This window comes from Arvicanthis niloticus, chromosome 19 (assembly GCF_011762505.2).
Source record: "Arvicanthis niloticus isolate mArvNil1 chromosome 19, mArvNil1.pat.X, whole genome shotgun sequence".
In the NCBI taxonomy this organism is placed as follows: Eukaryota; Metazoa; Chordata; class Mammalia; order Rodentia; family Muridae; genus Arvicanthis; species Arvicanthis niloticus.
This window is the reverse complement of record NC_047676.1, coordinates 30,568,644-30,591,293: the sequence shown is the minus strand read 5'-3', so window position 1 is coordinate 30,591,293 and position 22,650 is coordinate 30,568,644. Positions and strand designations below refer to the sequence as shown.

Genomic DNA, 22,650 nt, shown 5'->3' with positions numbered 1-22,650 from the left:
AAATGTGACTTTTTGAGTCTATAAATGGGGATGGTCTTGTACCATGAAAAGAGGCCCCAACTGTACCTCCTTGGCATTCTTCTGAATTTAGTGTGACATACTTACTCTTCAATTTCAAATCATTATTGTGAACGATTCAGACATAAAAATGTCTTTAACTAGAAGAGCTCTGGACTTGCTGAGGCCGTAAGGCAGTGCCATGTAAGTGGTGTAATGCTCATCCGTCTCCACACACGTGCCTAAGCAGATAGGGCAGCCTCCTGCCACAGGAAAAGAGCCAGCGAGAAACTTGCCGTGAAAGCCTGGCTCTCTTGACAGTTGCTAAAGTCTGTTTCCTCACCTTAAGCAAACTTGTTGCAGGTGTTTGGACTGCAGACCCCTGTGTGTTCGTATTATTGTTCTCATCCTATTCTGTGTTTACCAGAAGTGTAGTTAGCACCCAGATGAAGAGTATGCCTAGTATTACCATACTTGAATAGGAAAATGTTAGGTTTTCTTTTTAAAACTTCTCCAGATTAAAGTATTCAAATAGCTGGAGACATAGCTCAGTGGTTAAGAGCACTGGGTCTTCTTCCAGAGGACCTGGGTTCAAATCCCAGCACCCACCTGGTGGTTTATAGCCATCTGTAATACTAGTTTCCTCTTCTGGTCTCTAGGTATCAGGCGTATACACAGGTACACAGGCACAGATGGAGGCAAACATACCCCAAAACATTAAAATACTCAAACCACTGTACCAAAATTGTAATGAATATTTCATAAAATAATATATTCAAAGCTTTGTGGTTTTCTTACTGCTTATTTGGAGCATTAGGCCAACTTCATACATTCAGAGCTAGAAATTGGAGGGAACTCATAATCTTGTTTGATGGCCCATTCTGAAGACTTCATCTCCACTTTACCCTTTGGGGTTTTAGAAATACTTCAGTATTTCCTAAGCCATTTGAGACAAAGCAAGCTTAGTCAACAGAGTTCATTGATGTGACTTTTAGTCTAGTTCAACTTCATTTTCTTATAAAGACATACTTTGTAAATGAGATTCACCATGCGGTAGACACATGCCGACTCACCATACAGGGATATCTGCGCACATATAGAGGCCAAAATCACATGTGTACATCTTTCCATCTTTTTAAAACTGCCTCTCAATGAACTTGGATCTTGACTAGGCTATGGCCTGTGAACTGCAGGGATCTCACCTTACACTCTGTAGGCTGTCTCTTCACTTTACTGATTGTTTGCAGGAGCATTTAACTCATGGGAAATTTCAGTTTTCTTAGCAACATTTACTGGTGTCTGTCTTTTCATGTATATTTTTGTACCTTTATCAAATATTAGGTGGTTGTATCTGGGTCTCTTTCTGAGTCTTGTGTGTATGTCATTCATCTGTGTGTCTCTTTTTGTGCCCATTTAATATAGTTTTGTTTTTACGGCCTGAAGGTTATAATGATTTATGGTCAGGTATTATGGTATCTCCAGCATTTGCTCCTTGTGCTAAGAATTGCTTTGGATATTCAGGGTCTTTTTACTTCCATGTAAATTTGAGGATTATTTTATCTGGTTCTATGAAGAATTCAATTTGAATTTTTATAGAAATTCCATTGGATATATTTACTAACGGTCATTTTTACAGCATTCTACTAATCCAGACCCACCCATGGCAGTATTTCCATTTTCTAATGTGTAAATGTAACTTATTTGCCAAATATAATTGTCTCAGAGGCTTCCTGCTAAAATAAGCTCACCTTTTCTAGTTCTTTCTGATCTCTGGCTGGCTGGCTCAAGTCAGCTTTTTTTGCTCAAACTCTCCAAGCTGACTAATTCAAACTGGATTCTCTTGGCTTCTGACTGAATTGTTCTGCTGTGCCTCAAACTAACTCTAGCAGTATTTTCTAATCTTCTGGCTCCTTCTGTCTTCTGCAACCTGCCTCTGTAACACTGTTCCTGTAAAACTGCCTTCTCAGGTAATGCTATGCCCAATTTTCTGAGGAACTGCCAGACTGATTTCCAGAGTGGTTGTACAGCTTGTAATGGGGGAGTGTTCCTCTTTCTTCACATCCTCGCCAGCATATCACCTGATTTTTGATCTAAGCCATTCTGACTGGTGTGAGGTGGTATCTCAGGGTTGTTTTGATTTGCATTTCCCTGATGACTAAGGATGTTGAACATTTCTTTAGGTGCTTCTCGGCCATTTGAGTTTCCTCAGTTGAGAATTGTTTAGCTCTGTACCCCATTTTTTTTAATAGGGTTATTTGGGTTCTTTGTATATATTGGATAGTAGCCCTCTATCGGATGTGGAGTTGGTAAAGATCTTTTCCCAAACTGTTGGTTGCCGGGTTTTTTTGGTTTTTTGTTGTTTGTTTGTTTGTTTGTTTTTTCCTATTTGACAGTGTCCTTTGCCTTATAGAAACTTTGCAATTTTATGAGGTCCCATAAGGTCAATTCTTGATCTTAGAGCATAAGCCAAAGCCATTGGTGTTCTGTTCAGGAACTTTCCCCCTGTGCCCAAGTATTCAAGGTTCTTCCTCACCTTGTCTTCTATTAGTTTCAGTGTATCTGGTTTTATGTGAAGGTCCTTTGTCCACTTGGACTTGAGCTTTGTACAAGGAAATAAGAATGGATCAATTTGCATTCTTCTACATGTCCTCCAGTTGAAGGAGGATACTTACCTGAGGACCCAGTTATACCACTCCTGGGCATATACCCAGAAGATACTCTAACATACAGTAAGGACGTATGCTCCACTATGTTCATAGCAGCCTTATTTATAATAGCCAGAAGCTGGAAAGAACCCAGATGTCCTTCAACAGAGAAATGGATACAGAAAATGTGTTACATTTATACAGTGGAGTATTACTCAGCTATTAAAAAACAATGAATTTAAGAAATTCTTAGGTAAATGGATGGAACTAGAAAATATCCTGAGTGAAGTAACCCAATCACAAAGGAACACACATGGTATGCACTCACTGATAATTGGATATGAGCCCAGAAGCTCACAATACCCAAAGATGCAACTCAGACCACATGAAGCTTAAGAAGGAAGACCAAAGTGTGGGTGCTTCAGTCCTTCTTAGAAGGAGTAACAGAATACTCAAGGGAGCAAATATGGAGACAAAGTGTAGGACAGAAACTGAAGGAGGGGCCGTCTGGAGACCATTCCACCTGGGTATCCATCCCATGTGCAGTCACCAAAGATAGACACGGATATGGGTGTGCATGCTGCAGGAGCCTGATACAGCTGTCTCCTTAGAGGTCTGCCGGAGTCTCACATATTCAGAGGCAGATGCTCACAGCTAACCATTGAACTGATCATGGGGTTCCCAATGGAGGAGTTAGAAGACTGAAGTAGCTGAAGTGGTTTGCAGCCTCATGAGGAGAGCAACAATACCAACCAACCAGAGCTCCCAGGGTCTAAACCACCAGCCTGGGAGCATATAGGGAGGGACCCATGGCTTCAGCTGTATATGTAGGGGAGGATGGCCTTGTCGTGCATAGGTGGGAGAGGAGATCTTTGGTCCCATGAAGGCTGGATGCCCCAGTGTGGGGGAATTCGAGGGTGGGGAGGTGGGGGGGGGGCACATCCTCATAGAAGCAGGAGGAGGGGGGTTAGGATAGGGGGTTCCTGGGCAGGGGGGAGATAGGGTAAGGGGATAACATCTGAAATGTAAATAAAATATCCAATTTTTTAAAAACCTGCCTTATCCCTCTCTCCTCCTCTTCTCTCTGACGCCACCTCTCTTTCCTGTCCTACTAAGAGTTGGGCATATTCTATCTCTGACTCATTCTGTCAAGTCTTTCTCCAATTCATCACTTTGCCCCTCAGTTAGACACCACTTTCAAAGATGGCTGCATCCTTCTACAAACTAACTTTACATACATTGAGGTCGTAGGTGTGTACTAAGGGTGTATCTGTATTCCAGCCAGATCATACTGTACTCCAGGGCACGTCTGTATTCTGGTCAGATCATAAAAACCTAAAAGGACTTTGAATGTGATCCCTTGCCAGAGCAGCCATGTTGCTGGTTTTAAATTTCCTCTACACTATTATCTTCAATTTCTAAAGTACTTTAAAAATAAAGATCTTTTATTTCCTTGGTTGGGTCTGATTTTCTTTTTCTGCAAGTCCATTATTGAAATATTGAAAAGCTGTTGGGTTTTTAAATGTTGACTTTGTGTCCTGCAACTTGCTAAATGTGTTTATCATATCTAATAATTTTCTCATGGAGTCTTCAGGGATTGATACCTAGAATATATAAGGAATTTTAAAAGAATGAAATTGTCAATAAATGGGCTGAGTAGACATTTTTAAAGGAGGGGGAAAATCTAAAAAAATGTACAACCATAGCCATTAGTACAAGGCAAATTAAGGGCTTTAGGATTCCAGATCAAGCCAGGAGATTTCTGCTATTGAGAAAGAAAACATTGATGAGGATGTGGGGTAGAGGAACCTTTTGCAGTGGTAGACAGCTACAGCTGTTGCAGCCCACGCTACCCCACGTTTGGGGACCAAACTGTCTCGGACTGCTCTGTCAATGTTGGAACCCGCACTGCCAAAAGCCTTGGGGGCTAAACTGTTAGAGCCTGCACTGCCCCAAGCTGCTCAGGTTCATGGGTTGGGGTTCAGCAAGAGAGAGAGAGTGAGGACGGATGCGAAGAATGGAGACCAGACAGAGTGTGATTCAATCCTGTTTATTCTTCAGTCTCTCTTCCTAGTCCAAGTCCCAAGTCTTGAGTTCCTAGTCCCTAGTTCCTAGTCCCTAGTGCCTCCAAGTTCCATGTATTTTGTCAAAAGACATGCTTTGGGGCCAACACAACTGACTTCTACAGTTTAAAGTTCTAGCTAAGTTATACCCAGTACTGGGGCTTTAGTATTTTAGCATGACAGGAATGTGAGACAGAATCCTCATGAACCAGACAACCAATCGTGCAAAGAGCAGAGATTAGCTCTCGAAATAGGTCATCTAGACACAGCTTTGTGTGGGGTATAGTATATATAAAAGGCGTCACTCAATGACATGTTCTTTTTTTTTTTTTTTTTTTTTTTTACTGTTCTGAGGTAGTCAAAAACGAAAGAGGAAGATTGGAGTCCATTGAACAGGTTTCAGTCACCTGGACAGCAAGTCTGGAGCTTTTTGCAATCAATCCTGTTTTACTGCAGTAAAACAGTCAGGAGACCTGTGAAGAATCTCCTGTCCATTTGCACATCTCACTGGTTAGTTTCAGTGTAGACACGAAAAGAGTTCTTTTTACTTTATCAGTGACTACAAGTTCTCACTTTAAGGTATGACCAAAATCTAGTTTGTAACCTTTCTATTAAAAGTGATGAATCTACATAATAAAAGTAACCTCTTGGGGCATTAATCAAAACATCTGGTCCAGTTGTTTTACCCTTAAAATATTAAGTGTGAGGTTAAGTTTACATGACCTGCAAACCGAAATCCTAGGACCATAGCTGAGTTGTGCAGTTTTGAGTAGGTAGGCTCTGTGAAATGACTCTGGTATACTCTATGTAAAGCTCAGGGGTACTACAATAAGGGTGAGCCTGGAACAAAAATTAACAAGGTCAGCATGCTCCAGGATCCTGCAATTTCTAAGGAAACCTTCGGAATTAATAACATATTGTATAGTTCTGGTCTTCAGTCTGTCAGTCTCTAGTGATCGTTTATAAGTCAGCACTGCAGATAATGAGTGCCCCGGAACCAAAGGCCAGGGCACGTGGTGTTGGCATGGTACCAGCTACATCCCCCAAAGTGCCTGTAGTGTATGGTGCGCATTTGTGCTGCTTGGTGTTTACTGTTCATCTTGGCCTAAGAGGATCATTGAGGTCAAGCTGTTATTCTCCTTCAGAGAAGGTGATGGGAGGCTCCCTCTGAACTGCCATTTGCCGTTTATACTCTGAACCATGCACTGGCATGGTTGGATTCATGACAAGCCTGTCCTTGTCTCCACACATGGGTGAAGCCAGCTGGGACACATAAATCAAGCTAGTTTCTTCAGTAGGACTTTCAACCAGGGACTTCATGTAGTCGTTTTCTAATACATTCTGTAACTTGTTAGGTGGAGCCAATAGTCCGAGTTGGTGTGCTGTGTCTTTCAGGGGTCCTGGAATGAGGCCATGGGAACCGGAATCAAAAGCTGACTGATCATAAGTAAAATTCTCAAAGAAGACGAAGGGCACGGGGCTAGAGGAATCCTTTTCTGTTGGCACAGACGGAGGCTTAGTGGGTACATCTTCAGTGTGAAGTTTCCCAGAGCCCACACACTGTGTCTTGCTGCCTTCTGCTTTGTTTATAACTTCAAGGACATCTGGAATGCAGTCTTTGATGTTCAGTATTAGGTGAGGATTCTTCTGCAAAGGAATCAAGCATAGGTAAGCTAAATGCACAAGAAGAGGTATCCAAGTGTGTCGTGTGTACAGTGTGCACTGAGAGTTTCCCATTTCTTCCTGGCCGTATGTCACAACTTGAAGCTTGTGACAAAAGCCAGATGATTCACCAGGACGGAACAACTCATTTTTGTCTTACGAGTCTGTATCTGACTCCCAGTTGGCTGACGCCTTCCTATCTCACCACTGACTCTTCTGGTAGCCCACAACGATTAAGAGGCAATCACATTTGTTTGATCTATGCTGGAATCAAAACCAGGGCTTCACTCCATTTTGCCACTGAGCTGTTCCCTAGTCCAACCTGCCTCGTCACTATGTTTGCACTTCTAATTTATCATCTTTTCCTGAAGAGGTATAAGAAAGCTTGATCAATATAGCCTCAAACAACAATGAGTTCTTTTCTGTCACACACAAACACACACACACACACACACACACACACACACACACACACTTTCAGGTTTTTGAAAGAGAGTCTCACTACATAGCCTTAGAACAAACTGTATAGACCAGACTGGACTCAGGCTCACATAGGTAGGGACCGCAGGCATGAGCCACCAAGCCTGGCTGGATTAGTCCTTCACTGGTATTGTACACATACAACATCTCCACACTTACCTTGGATTTTATGAGTGACAGGATGCTGCTCTTGTATGGATTGGGAATGTCAGGATAGCACGTCTCCTTCACCCTGGAAGAAGGGCGAAAAACAAGACTGATGAACAATTCAGCGGGACCAGTAAGAATGAGCGCTTTCAAGCATCCTCAGACATGGGTCTTCTCTTCCCCGTCTACTGTCCCAGAAGGCAAACTTGTCAACTAGATTACATATGCTCACCTACCTATCTTTGTTCTTTCCCTCATTCTTTCCCCATATAGTTCCACATCACTTCTGTCTTATGGTCTGTTTCTAACTCTTGACTAAAGGCTTCCTCTCCACTTACCACTGACTTTTCCAGTAACACACAACGATGCTGAGCAAGACACCGAGGGTCATGGGTAATAAGATCGGCAGCAGCATATGGGCTAAAGAAGAAAAGAGAAAGCAATCGTTTTCACATATGCATTGGCCTCCTTAAAGAAACAAAAGGTTATGGAGATGAAGAATTTTCCATGTTTACTGATCTTCAACGATATGTAATTATCCAAGACTCGGTATGATTTTTTTTAATGAGTTTTAATTCTGAAAACAAAATCACTTCTCACAAAGGGAATGGGTCTTATTTATTGGATTTAGAGAAATCTAACTGGGTGGAACTTATAGGGAAAATTCAATCTGAATCTTGCCTGACTAGGAAGAGAGAAGACCAATGAGGCTAGGTATGGTGGTACATACCTGGAGCCCTCGTAACATGCAGGAGATAGAGCAGAAGTGACAGGAGTTCAAGGCCGACATGGGCCATAAGAGACACCAACCAATACAGGGAGTCCTTTGCTGTGCGTCAACAAACACTCCATAGTTCAAACTCACTAAGTCTGATAGAAGATACCATGACTGTCCAGTTTCTCACTCCCTACCAGAGGTAGTTGAAATATGCTTGGCCCATGGGAAGTGGCACTATTAGGAGGTGTGGCCTTGTTAGAAAAAGTGTGTCACTGTGTAGGCAGGCTTTGAGGACTCCTGGTGCTCAAACTCCACCTAATGAAAAAGAGACCCTCCTCCTTCTGGCTGCCTTCAGGTCTTTTGGATTCTTGACTCCTCCAGCACCAGGTCTGCCTGTATGATGTCAAGCTTCCCACCATGATGACAATGAACTGAACCTCAGAAACTGTAAGTCAGCCCCAACTAAATGTTTGCCTTTATAAGAGTTGCCTTGGTCATGGTGTCTCTTCACAGCAAACTAAGACACTATCTTAGCTCTGTGGTAGGTGGGAGTATTTTTCTGCCTCTTGCCTGGAGCGGGGGGTGGGGGGTGGGGCTTATCCACATGCCTTAAGATGATCAATGGATCATAGCTTTGGTCTAAGGATGAGCTTCAAATATGCTTGCATAGCCATTCTCTTCTCCACTGTGAAAAGAATATGCCCAGTGTACTGCTGCTTTTTACACGTGACTTTGTATGGAAGATACCTGCACTAGACTCAAGCCCGGAGGTCAGTGTGGCCCAGTCAGCCAAGCCATGTTGACATGGAACCTCTGATCAGAAAAAAAATTCAGGATGAACCAGTTGAAGCAGAATTGAAGTTTATTCAACTTATTATAGATTTTAAGCATTAGGATTATTTTTTTTAAAAAAAAATGTGTTCAGAAAGGAAGTGCAAGACACTCAAGAAGGTTGATATATGCTTCTTTAAGGAGAAGCAACCCAAGATTTTCTCCCCTTCGTTCTTCATCTAAATTATATTCTCTCCCCATTTTTCTGTCAGTGGCTGGCAGAGTTCCTGTTGGAAATGCAAAACCCATCTTTTGCTGTCCACTCTCTTGTCCCTAGTCTGAATTACTTTCTGTGATCCATAATCGTGCGTGTGTGTGTGTGTGTGTGTGTGTGTGTGTGTGTGTGTGCATGTGTGTGTGCATGTGTGTGTGTGTGTGTGTGTGTGTGTGTGTGTGTGTGCAGGTGCATATGGAGACCAGAGAAAGGCACTATCATTCATCAGGTACCATATACCATGCTTTTTGAGTCTGTCTCCCATTGGCCTGGAGCTCACCAAGTAGACAATTCTGACTGGCCAGTGAGCCCCAGAAATCTCTGTCTCTCTCTCGTACACACACTGGGCTTTCAAGCAAACACCACCACTCTCAGCTGCTTGCATGTGTTCTGAAGAACAAATTCAGGCTCTCATGCTTAAAAGGCAAGCACTTTACCAAGTGAGCTCTACCCCGTGCCTATGATGACGGTGTTCGATTGACTCCTAGACATAAGATTCTTGGATCAGAGGGTTTCAGCTTCAAAAAATTCTCCTCATTTCTATTAGAATTGTCATGAAATTGTCTCCTGTAAACATTTATCCTGTCCCAGCACTAGAACAGGATGCCCGCCCTTCCCTTTAGGATGCTTGGCATTTGAGTCTCTGGACTCTGAAAGTGGGCTCCTGGTTGTTTTACCTATCAGACTGATTCTAAAATTCTTCTTTTGAGAGAGCTGATCCAGTATTCATGGCCTGATCTAGGCCCATTACCAACCTCTAAGTAACCCCAGAAGCCCTAGCAGAGTCAAAAGTTGCCGGTTAGCCCAGAAAACCCAGCCAGAAGGAAGGCTAAGGCGGAAGGGCCTGTTGGAGTGAGAAGCCAGTAGCTCTTCTGATGTCAACTCTAAAATATGCTGTGACTTTCTTTTTTTTTTTTTTTGGTTTTTCGAGACAGGGTTTCTCTGTGTAGCCCTGGCTGTCCTGGAACTCACTCTGTAGACCAGGCTGGCCTCGAACTCAGAAATCCGCCTGCCTCTGCCTCCCAAGTGCTGGGATTAAAGGCGTGCACCACCACCACACGGCATGCTGTGACTTTCAAGTCACCCTAAGACTGACTCCCAGAGACAAGAAGTTTCTAGATCATAATGGGTCATGTGACTGCTGATTTAATTTGGGGTCTGAAATAGGATTCTGAATAACATTTATGTATGGAAGGGTGAAAAAGAACTGGGGGCTGGGGAAAGAGAGAAGAAATCATTGAAGCGTCCTGATCTGGAGAAAGCATACGAACTCAACCTTGAGGGAAACATTTGCTTTGGAGAAACTCACAGCGTGCATCTGGAGTTGTGACCTTTCTGAACGTTTCATTGGGTCCCTGGCCGGCGCTGGTATATGGAGTGACGAAAAACTCATAGAGGGACTCTGGCCGAAGATTTTCCACGGTGAGTATCTTTGTCTCTGAGCCATTGATGTCATATTTACAGATCATTGGATTATCTGTGATTGAAAATCAACATTAGCAAGAAAATCATACTCGGGGTGTGGCAGAGCCCTGCTTGTGGCCAGTTAGTAGAGTATTCGCCTAGCTGACACAGGCCATGGGCTTAATTCCCAAAACGCCAGATGCCAGACATGATGCCACATGCCTATAATCCCAGTAGGAAGAGCAGAGCTCGAGCTCATCTTCAGCTATACAGTGAGTTCAAGCCAGCCTGGGATGCATGGCTCCCTGACTTATTAAGAAAAAGAAGGAAAGAAAAGAGTGTGGCAGAGACCTTGTGAAGGAGCCAGGCATTGATACACCCGCTCTCTCGGTGCCATCAGCATCCTTAAGCCAACCTCAAATCAAATAATAATCTCAAAATTTTCAAGGTATGCCACAATAAACAAAATATCTGCTAAGCAGGGAGTGGCAATAATACAGGTAGAGAGTTCTATCTACATGTAATAGGCATACACAGGGAAAATAAGATGGCGCCCGAGATGTGACTTACAGACCGACTTCTTACTCAGTAGGTGGGAGGTCGTGCATTTGGTCCTCAGCACCACAAACACATAAATAAATCTAATACCTTATGACAATGTATTTTTTGTTTGTTTGTTTGTTTTAGGAGAATCTGGGAAAGCAAGCAGCTTTTTTAAATGGAAGGATTTCTTTAGAGGCTGACAGTCAGGCCCACATCATTTTTTTTAAACTGAATTAAAGTTCCCCTCCCTCCACTCACAGCCCCTTTTGTTTCTCTATTGGTTGTAAAATGGCATGGGAAGAGCATCAGCCTGGTCCCCAGCCTGGCCCTGTTACATAAGGGGCCTTCTGAGCTTTTTCCTAACTCCGCCCATGGACTCAGCCTCACTTTCATGGCTCCCAACTGTGAGATCTTTTGAGTCTAAGCAAACAACCAAGAGAGTGAGCATCACCTGGAGGAATCCTTTCCCAGTTTTGGTTGCACTGCAGCTCCTTAGATTTCAAATACACGTAGTACCCTTTTATAAAACCAGACTGGAAGTCACTGGTGTAATCTGACCAATTTAGAACGAAGGAGTTAGGAGTCAAGTTATCAATCTTCACTTCTGGATTCACCAAAGGAGCTAGGAAAGGAAGATGGGGCAAGAACAAGTCACGATGTGGGAATGGTCTCGGAACATTTGTGCAAACTAAACTCAGACCACAGGCAGCTCTGGATGTGAGCTCCTGTCAAGTTAAGGGGTTTTATCTCTTTCCCTGGATATTGTGTGCCAAGACACACACGGTTCTGAGTGCTGGGAAGGAGCTGAGCAACCATCTCATTTAAACCTTTCACAATGAAGACATAAACACACAGATTAAGTAATTTGTGGGAAAGTCAGAGGGGGAAATGTGAAAAATAAAAGGTCTATCTTAGGCTTGGTCCTGGCCTTGAAGTCTCAACAACATTTTCTGAACCGGAGGATCTACAGACATGAAGAGGAAAAGACAGAAAAGGCAAAGTAAGTTTAAAGATATGAGAGGGGATTTGGAGAATTCAGTTCCAGGAACAAGGCAATGTATGTTATCAGACACTCTAGAAATGTACCCAGGAAATCCTCTTCTGCACCTCTGTCTCTGTCTCTGTCTCTGTCTCTGTCTCTGTCTCTGTCTGTCTCTGTCTCTGTCTCTGTCTCTGTCTCTCTCTCTCTCTCTCTCTCTCTCATACACACACACACACACACACACACACACACACACACACACACACATTTGGGCACAGTGTTGGCACACAGAGACATGTTCAATTGACCCACCCCTTCCTTTCCTCTTTGCCCACCATGAGTAATGGATCAGTTCCCCCAAAGGAAGAATTTTAGAGTCTGACTGATTGGTAAGACAACTAGGAGCCCACTTTCAGAGTCCAGAGACCCTAAAGCCAAGCATTTAATTGGGAAGAGCTAACATCCCATTCTGGTGCTGAGAAAGGGTAAATGTTTACAGCAGGCAATTTCATGACAGTTCTAAAAGAAATGAGAAGGGTGGTTTTTTTTTTTTTTTTTTCTAAAACACTTTGACCCATGGATTCTATGTCTAGAATTCAATCAAACACCAACAACATCATAGGCATAGATGATAGCTCACTTGGTAAAGTGCTTGCCTTTTAAGCATGAGAGCCTGAGTTTGTTCTTCAGAACACATGCAAACAGCTGAGAGTGGTGGTGTTTGCTTGAGAAGCCGGGTGTGTGTGGGAGGGGGAGACAGATTTCTGGGGCTCACTGGCCAGTCAGAATTGCCTACTTGGTGAGCTCCAGGCCAATGAGAGACAGGCTCAAAAAGCATGGTATATAGTACCTGATGAATGATAGTGGCTTTCTCTGGTCTCCACATGCACCTGCACCTGCACGTGCACACACACACACACACACACACACACACACACACACACACACAGAGAGAGAGAGAGAGAGAGAGAGAGAGAGAGAGAGAGAGAGAGAGAGAGAGAGAGAGGGAGGGAGGTAGAGAGAGAGAGAGAGAGAGAGAGAGAGAGAGAGAGAGAGAGAGAGAGAGAGATTATGGATAGAGACAAAGATTTAGCTAAAATGAAAGTAATTCGGATCGAGCACAAGAACAAGAGACTGGACAGCAAAAGAGAGGTTTGCAATTTGGAGCTACAAGCTACTTGAAGATATATTTTACAGCTTCTAAGTGAAAATCATTGCAATCATTCTAAATTGTCCAACAATAAGTGGCTTGGCTTATGCAGAACGGTTCCTTCCCATCACGAAAGTAGCACAGTGGTTAAGTAATATTTTATGACATTAATCAAGAAAGAAGTTAGAACTTTGTTGAGCATCCCATTTTTATTTAAAAGAGTCTATCGCTGTAGAGAGATGGGTATCAGTGTCCAATAGACTAACTGGATATTGCCTTTTGGGTGGTAAAATTAGCAATGGTTTCATCCTCTTTTATGTAATAATGTTTTATACATCTCCTTTAATGAAGATGTTTCATTTATATGATTTTTAAAACTTAGTACCATTTTTTTAAAAATAAATGGAACCATAAAATTAAATATGGGAACGAAATCTTTCTAAACACAAAACTATGGTCCAGCACAAGTCTTCCTGAGTCATGCCAAATGCCTTCTACTTACCCAGTTCCTGGGTGTATCCTCTTTGTTTCTCTACTAACCGAGCACTCTGTTCCACAGATCTTTCAAAAATTCTGAAGTTGTAGCGCACCCCTGGTTTAAAAGCATCTAGAGAAGAGAAGTCAAAGTTTTTTTTAACAAGACACAGTGACATCATTTGACACAGTGACATCATTTGAGCTGAGCAGGAAAGGGTGGATGATGAGCAAGCATCCCCTAGTAGTTTCTCTCTCAAGATCTTTCCATTTTTTTCCTGTGGCATTTCCCTGCTTCCGCTAGGTCTTAAACTTTTTGTGTTGCGAACATAGTGCTGTCTCCAGTCTATCAAGACTGCCATGTGCTCTGGAGCCAGGATCCTCAGCCTGCCTCACCTGTGCTCCCAGGCTCCCTCATCTGTGCTCTCGGGCCCCTGAATCTTGCAGGGGTCTCCATCACTTTCTGGATCTACATAATTCCCACACCAGTCCTTCAGCCTCTGCTTCCTTCTTAGGCCACTCACTTGAGCTCCTTTGACCTCCCTATAACAGCAGGAATTGTTAAGTTGTAGATTCATTGCAGGAGGGGAGAATTCATGCCTAAAACTTCCTTGAAACTGAAAGCTGATTCTGTTTCTATCAACTCTATGCCCTAAATGTCCGAAGTTTGTGCTGTTCTCTGCATCTGCCAAAGCTTTCTGCAAACGGTTCCAATGCCCCTCTAATTTAGCAGAGACATTTATTAAAATCTGCACTATGGGTCTACATTTCCATACTTTGCTGCAGTAGATTTTAAGTTCAAAGTTCAGAATCGATTCCCAATAAGTCTGATCTCCGAGCAACCATACTGGACTCGTCACTTCAAAATCATTAGCCTAGCACAAAGTATCCATAGACCAGAACCGAAGTCTATGTTGAACTTCCTGCAAGAAGGATATGCAAGGAGGAACACTGAGAACTCTCACCTGAGGTGATGATGGTGCTTGTGGTATTGGGACCTACGTTCTTCCACTGCAAATCACAGTGTTGGTCCTGAGAATGTGCACACCAGTCCACAACATAGCCTACTGTGTCTCCAGATACAGGCTCCCAAGAAATATTGAATGCATTCTTCATACCTTTAATTGTTTTTTCCTGGACCTCTTCTGTACAGAAACAAATAGAATAATACTTCTGATTCAGTTCAATGTATTTTTTTTTTACATATTCCCAGGAAGGAAAGAAATCAACACTTGCAATATTTGTTTATGCTTTTGCTTTAAACTGTCTCTCAAGGGCTTCTGTACCTAAAACCTTGGTCCGCAGATTGTGACACTCTTTAGAAGCAGTGAAACCTTTCAGATGTTGACACTGGAAGACTGAAGTTAGATTACTGGGCATGCTATGAAAGAAGAGACCCTGGTGCAGTCCTCTCTTTCCTTCCCAAGCCCCATGAGTTTTGCTCTATCACAAGCTACCCACCATGATATTCATCTTCCCGACAGCCCCCAAAGCAACAAACTAACCAACCATGATATCAGTTTCTACAACTATGAACCAGAACAAACTTTACCTTCTTATAATTTTTCCCTCTGGTACTTTGTCATAACAGTGGGAAGTTGACTAACAGTATCTCACAGGCAGGAACCTCTAATTGCTATAGAGGATTGGCTAAGGTGTTCCTCACTGTCTCTAGTCTTCAAATCATGTTTCAAATCAGCAGCTTGAGAAGCAGTAGGACCCTAAGTTTGGGATGTCTGTTGTACATGGTTCGTTTGTAACGTATTGGTAATGGTTCACTTTCAAGAGTGCCTCCAGCCAGCTTAGATGCAGCTACAAGCGAACAAAAAACACAGGAGCCTTGCTAAGAAGCTTGCTAAGGACACCTCTCACTGCCACCAGCCAAAATAAAAGCACAGAGTCACAAATTACTAGCAGCTAGGCTTTCCTGCTCGGCCATCCAACTGTTTTAAAGAAACAGTATGTGTTTTAAATAAACAGTATGTAAAACATCTCGGTGAATCCAGCACAGGTTTTGTTTGGGAAATGACAACAGTAAGTGGCAGGTGACTTGTAAGATTGAATTTTTTTGGTTGCTCAGCCAATGTGGAAAGGGATGGAGGAAGACCTCTGTGTTTGGGTGACAAAAGCTCCATCGATGGCCTTTCCGGGGTCACACTCAGTCTTGTAAAAGTCATGAAATAAACCTCCTTGTTCCCACTACTCTGAGTCTCCAGTGTTCTCAAGGAGTGAGGGTCCACATTTCTTGCACCTCTGAACAAGTAAAGAGGAAATGTCAGTTCTGGTGTGAGGCAGATGTCTTTCTGTGATGGAGGAAGGGGAGGAAGCTGTGTGGGTCAACTTCAGCTGGGAACCAGCACACTGAAGGAAGCAGCTCAACATCTTTGACTTCATGCCTAGAGCTGTGCTCCTACTGTGTAACAGTGACCCTACTGTGTAACAGCGACCCAGAAAGACGAGCAGCATCTTACTTCCACGCAATGATTAACTGGTAATTAGAACTTCCAGGTGTAACAGGATGCCCAGAAAAATTTGAACGGCCGTTTTCAGTGAAATTTTGTGGTAATGGATAAAAATCCTCAGTCTCAAGGTTAAAATGTGGCCCTACTCCAGAGCAATAGAACAAAATTCACATAAGACAGTCTTTTTTGAAAACAAAATACCTTCTAATATGGTTCACTTAGCCTAAGCTTAAACTGAACTGTAATTGAACCATGCAATCCTTCCTAGCCCCATGAGAAGGCGCTGGCATCTTTACAGCAAGAACTGCAGGATGGCATTATCACAAGGTACATTAATGACCTCAGCGGGTTAGCTTCCTTTTGCCTTCTGTTATGTACACTGTCTCTTGGCAGGAGACTAGGGATATAGTGTGCCCAGACTTTCTATGGCTCAGTCAAGAAGGGCATTAATGTCACTCGTAGGTTTAGATGTGAGATCACGTCCTTTTTGCCCACTCCTTAGTTGGCTGAAAGATTAGCAGGTTATCATCTGTTGTTATTCTACAAACTTGGCCAAATTACAATCTCTTGAAAGAGTATGTCAGCTCTCCTGAGGATAGCCATGATATTCATGGGCTCCTCAGCCCCCACCACTGTTCTGTCTCACTGTAGTCTCACTATGTAGCAGGGGCTGGCCTCAAATTCGTGATCCTCCTGCCTCAACCTCCTAACTGTTGTAGCTACAGGCATGTTCCATCAGCATGGCTGTTCCATAAACTCTTAATAGATGATAAGAGTTGGCAAATATTGGTTACAGCACAGTAAATATGATCCATATCTCCTAAGACAACATCTCTAGGGCACTGTCTTGACTCTCAGGGATAATTGCTGTGAGATTGCATTCATTCACATGAATTTTAGATCATCCCTTAAGTGTGCGGAAGCACCCAGGGACAGAGTGTGCTGGACCACTGTGAAAGTACTGTCATATTGCAACCTGCTGATACACCCAGCTCTGAAGGAAGTGTCTGATCACACACACATGATTGCCTCAAGTTAATGCTTTGTCTGTTACTATTTGGAAATATCATCAATGTTACTCCCAAGAATGGAAGTCCAATTGACCAAGGCTGACTCACCATGTCCAGAATCTTTAGAAAGGACCATCACGGACTCAGGAGATGCCCCCGCACTGTTGTTGGCTGTGATGTGAATCTTGTAAGGATGAAGGTCGAGGCTCAGGTTTGTGCTAAGGGCTGGTGCCAGAACAGAGTAGTGTTCTGATTCCGTTGGTTTGGCTTCATTTTCTACAACTATATCATAGGCTATGATTTTGCCATTGGCCTGCGATTTTAATAGTGGCTGGAAAAGATAATAATCATTTCAAAATGGGCTTAATTCTATAATTACTTTTCCATTTCTTCCTTCCCTTAGCTGCCCAATCCACATATACATAAGAACGTACACACACAAACAAATATATATGCACACACCTGTGTGCACACACATATGTACACATACACTGCCTCATTTACACATGCACACATATAAACATATTAGAACAAACATATGTCTCTCTGTGTGCATACATACACACACGCACACACACACATGCACGCACATCAGCACATTCATAAAATTAAATAGAGAAATCATCTCCACACCAAGCCTAGAATCAGGCATGCCAATCTAACTGAAGAGAGCAGAGACAAAAATCATTTAGAGATTATATTAAAAGATTTTTAGTGGATCCAGAGAGTAGGGACTGAGTCAAAAGTCAAGAGGAATATAGACTCCTTACCTCCAGAGGAAGTAAGATTTGAAAGGCAGCTGAGAGAAGGCACAGGAGTGGAACCAGCACCCAGAAGTTCGTGTAAGAAGAGCCTGTCTTCCTGGTCTCCCTTTACCTGGTCCTCTCACCCTGACCTCTGCCCCCTAATTTATACGCCTTATTTTATAAGATGCTTATGATTACAGAGAAGTCCTGGCCCTCACAGTCCCAGGTCAGCATCCATTAGAGCTTCCTGGGGTCTGCTATCCTTGGAGCAGGCTATGTCCTGCTCTGTGGACCCTTGGATCTTAGATTAAGTGGTAGCTGTCCCCTTAGGCTGAGGACAGAAGTCAGCAGAGCCGCACATGTATATGCAGAGACCCAGAAGACTGCGCCAAACTCAAGGGGAGAGAAAAACCTGGTGAGCCTGCGACAATGGGCCAACAATCTCCTATTACCATGTTTTGGCATGAGACATTGAGGAATCTCAGAGCCCTGAATACAAAGCTGGCTTTTTAGGTAGTCATGCAGTGAACTGTGCCAGGCAGAAGGGTAATGTTTATCTTCTATCATAAATTAATAGCTTGATTCAAAACTTTTGTATTTACATATTCATAATTCAAAAGCAGACTATGTAACTCTAGACATAGCTCTTTGTCTTAAGCCGTGCCAAAGTTATGTGGCAGACCTAAATAGAACATTCAGGAAAGATTCGAATAATCAGAATCAACCATCAGCCATCAGTTGGGCTCAGGGAAATTGTAGCTTAAGTACTCGGACATGGGTATGGATTGGGTCTTTCTCCCTGATAACCAGCCCTGTGAGACTGACACCATGGTTTCCCCTGGCTGGGAAGTGCACTGCTATCCAGAAGCAGCAAGTCAGACCTTCTGAAGCTGCAAGTCTTACCTTCCAGAATAAGGTCACAACATGTGTTCCCTTCTCTGCTCGCACTTGTCTCCACACATCAAGAGCCTGTGAGGGGGCTGAAATGAACCAAAGACAAGTCCCAAGGTCATTTTGTCTGCAAAGGTCATACTTTCCATGTCCTTCTGAGCCAGTGGTCCTCAATCTTCCTAATGCTTCGACCCTTTAATACAGCTCTTTGTGTTGTGGTGAACCCCTGCAACCATAACATTATTTTGTTGTTACTTTATCACTGTAATTCCGCTACTGTTATGAATCATAATGTAAATATCTGATATGCAGGATACCTGATATGTGACCCCTGTGTGTGTGTGTGGGGGGGTCACGACCCACAGGTTGAGAGCTGCTGTTCCAAGCCATCATTATTATGGGTCCTCCCAGGGGCTTGTTAGCTAAGCGTCTCACTTTCTGTGTCTTCTGTCCATAGGTCGACAGCCACACTGCTCACTCGGCACTCACAGTGAGGGTTTTTAAATACTCTCAGTGTGTATATTCATTGTACATGATACCACATTATATTAAGAACATGTCCTTATAAGTTTATAGTAGGTGCTTTAAGGTTCTTTAGAAACAAAGATAAGCTGTTTTGAATACAATACCAAACTTGAAACCTACCAGTCAGCCCTAGAGCCTCTGGAGGCCACTAATGATTTTTTTTTTTTTTTTTTTTTTTTTTTTTTTTTTTGTCAGAACAATTCTAAGAGGATGTAGGTCAGTTTCTCATTTTTTCCCCTAGACAGCAACAATTGCCAAGTCTAAGATAAAGACAAACTAGCCTAGGCCTTTGGGCCAGCAAGCCCAGGGGTCCTGCCTGGCTTTCACAACTTCTTCTGCTGACCCCTCACTGGAGTTACAACCTGGAAATACTTCTTTGCCCCGTCTGCTTCCTGATCCTGTCAGCTATCTTTTATTGGCACACAGGGGCCAGGTGACTGGTCCCCAAGTCATGGCACTGTGTACTGCTTCCAAGAGTCCATCTTACAGAGGAAGATGGATCACTCACTGCAGCTGGCCTTGGCTCCTCTGACTTTGAAATCCTAGATTCTGGCTCCAGGCCTGAGCCTTTGGATAAGCTCCAGAAACATGGTCTAGAGAGTGAAAAGTGAAATGAAAGCCCAGAAAGCAACCTGATGACACATCTCAGTCTTTCCTCTCTGCCCTCTCTTCAGACATTTATGTGAACTGAGAGTTGACTTGAGCTATATCTGTACTTACTCCATTGATATATTAAAAAGAATCACTCACTTCCCTGTCTAATCATCTGTCTGTCTGTCTGTCTGTCTGTCTGTCTGTCTCTCTCTCTCTCTCTATCTATCTATCTATCTGTCTGTCTCAACCATCTCTATCTATCTATCTATCTATCTATCTATCTATCTATCATTTATCTGTATTTTTTTCAGTCTTTGAACCCCTAGCAAGCTGAACTCAAGACTACTCTGTGTAACTTTAAAGCTGTTTGGGGGCAGATCTAATGTATATAAAATAGAGGTGAAATTTATAAAAGGATAATTGAGTAGCATGCTTGTTTTATTTTATACACGTTTTTCCCTTGCTTTCCTGCCGTGTAGGCACCCTTATTTACTTTATTCTCTCGATAAGGAAAATGAGGTTCAGAGAGACTAAGTTCAAAACATGCAGGAGGGAGAATGAAGCCACTGAAACTCATGATTGACAGCTTCACAGCCATGACATTATTCAGGAAATTGATGGTCACTTTCAGGCCCAAGTTTAACAAAATGCTCAGAATCGAGCCTATGTGACAGAAAAATAATAATATTAATGTGATTTCTTTTAAACTTCTAAGACCCAGTATTTTTCACTGTCGCCTTTTGCTTTTAAAAAGTGGACGCAAATGCTCCTAAGATGAGTATGTAGTTTTCAATTTGCAGTTCACTTTGCTTGACTTGGGTAATACTGTGTATTCTACATAGAACTGAATTCTCCATTGTATTCTTTTATGGTCATACTTTGACATGAATGGGAGAACAGAACGATCATCAAAAGAGAAGGTGTGGGCTTCCTCAGCTAAGGTGAGGAGTACCTGCTGAGAGCACGGCATCCTTTTAGCGAGTTCGTGGAGACTCACAGGTATGGCTTCATACAGCAGCGAGGCCCTACGGATGCAACTCATACTCAAATTCCTTCTCAAAACCTCTCTATGGTCGGGCTGTGTATGTGCTGAAATCCAGCCTCAGCTGAGCCGAGAAGTGAAACTCCAGTTACTCTCTTTGGACTGCAACCTTAGCATGGAAATTCTTCTTAAAAAAAAAAAATATATATCTATTTGTAACATGGACATGTTACATCAACTGCCATATATGTATAATATTTAACAAAATGGAGCTGTTTCATCTTGTTCTACATTCTGTTCTTTCTTGGTTTTGAGAGGACAGTAATGTGATATGAGATGAAAGGTCACGAGGGGGCACACTGCATAAAAATTGATCTCTGTATTAGAAACCTATGGTCGACTGCATCAACAACCAGCTCCTTGTTTCCGTTAATTCCTGACGCTTCATACAAAACCTCAAGGTGATCATACATGTCTTTAAGTTATTGGACCAGGTTTTAACTTGCGAAACAAAAAGCCTGAGAGACAGGCACAGCATTAGATTCCATCCCAAATCTTGTGCTGATCGGTAAATCATTACTCAAAAAACAAGCAAACAAACAAACAAACAAAAAAACCCAAGTGCTTCATAAATTGGTATTGCTATATATTTTAAATACAGTACAGCTTCTACTGTCATTTAACTCCATGCATGCTATTATTTTGCATTATTAAAATCCATGTAAACACTAGAGTTTCCAGCCCTCAGAACCAGGTAAGAGGACAATGCATCTACAGATTCACTGTTAGTAGATTTATCTCAGTTTCTTTAAAAAAGATTTAGAGCTGGGTGGTGGTGGCACACGCCTTTAATCCCAGCACTTGGGAAGCAGAGGCAGGCGGATTTCTGAGTTCGAGGCCAGCCTGGTCTACAAAGTGAGTTCCAGGACAGCCAGGGCTACACGAGAAACCCTGTCTTGAAAAACAAAAACAAACAAACAAAAAACAACAAAACAAACAAACAAACAAAAAATTTACTTCATCACTTGTTTGTGTGTACTTATGTGTTTGTATGCACATAAGTGCTAGTGTCTTGATGCCCGGATGGACATTGGAAAACATGTTGAAATTGGTTCTTTTTTTCTACCTTGTGGTCCCAGGGACCAAAGTCAGGTTTGAAACTGGAGGAAAGCAAAGGCAGGCCTGGTGGCAACCACGTTAACACACTGAGTCATCTCCCACCCTCCCCTCATTTTCTTATCATCCAAAGCAGGCAGACATCTTTTTGGATTTACTATATCATAATCCAATGTCACCCTTCCCCTTGGCTATGTTCTCTTTACACAACACTTTAGTTATAACTGACGAAAATTGGCAAAGATATAAAGCAAGCTGACAGAATTGAAATTAAAGTCATCTAATAATTCAACAGTTGTGGTGAATACCACAACAGCTTTCTTGGACAGTCTGTACACCCCCACAAGATGGCCAGATCCTTGAGGGGTGTGAGGTAGAAAGCAACCACGGGATAGAAGTAGGAGGCTGAGCCCTACCACGGCCCTCTCATGTATAGATTCTGAGTGAGGATTTGTCACTGTTTCTCTCCTTTACAATGATACTTCTAGAATGCCACAAAAGCTCTGCCTACTATACACAGACAGCAAGAAGAGACAAACATACATGTGCAAAGTTTCTTTTGACACTAACATGACTGGAGCTTGAGTCCATGGTTTTAAGGGTGTAATGACCAATCAAGAGAGAGGGAGACCGCAGAGCCTCACTGAAGTCCTGGGGCACCAGAGCCAGGCTGCTGCAAGTGAGTCCTAGCACAGTCCCACGTTTTGCCTCTCTGCCTTAGTGGTCTTCTATATACCAGGAGAATCAAAAAAAAAAAAAAAAAAAAAGTTGCTCCATACGTAATAAGGAGCACAAAGCATCATGAAGAATCAGAGATGAGCCTCTATTGCTTTATCATGTGACTGCTGTTTACCAACAGGACAAATGCAGCAAGTCGATTCGACAATTGGTCACAAGTTGCCTCATCTAGAAAATAGAGAGTAGCCATGATTTTATCTTGAACTGGAAAGGTCTTCGAACTGGGCCAGGCCATCTCATCTCTTGACATCCATCATTCATGCATGCTCAGGACTG

At 42.7% G+C, this 22,650-nt stretch overlaps 1 protein-coding gene across 2 annotated transcripts in view; it reads right to left on the bottom strand.

Moving 5' to 3' along the window:
• Positions 1–4,676: 4,676 nt before the first annotated feature.
• The window catches only part of Osmr (oncostatin M receptor), a 54,231-nt gene continuing 36,257 nt past the window's right edge, over positions 4,677–22,650 (bottom strand). The window contains exons 10-18 of one of the 2 annotated variants that reach the window (XM_034523559.2): positions 18,432–18,508; positions 16,891–17,113; positions 14,276–14,455; positions 13,339–13,443; positions 11,156–11,326; positions 10,067–10,234; positions 7,333–7,414; positions 7,007–7,079; positions 4,677–6,352 (exon numbers count right to left, since the gene is read on the bottom strand). In XM_034523559.2, the coding sequence (XP_034379450.1) occupies positions 5,837–6,352; positions 7,007–7,079; positions 7,333–7,414; positions 10,067–10,234; positions 11,156–11,326; positions 13,339–13,443; positions 14,276–14,455; positions 16,891–17,113; positions 18,432–18,508 (1,595 nt within the window). In that variant the 3' untranslated portion in view covers positions 4,677–5,836. The other variant, XM_076916145.1, reaches the window with a different exon arrangement.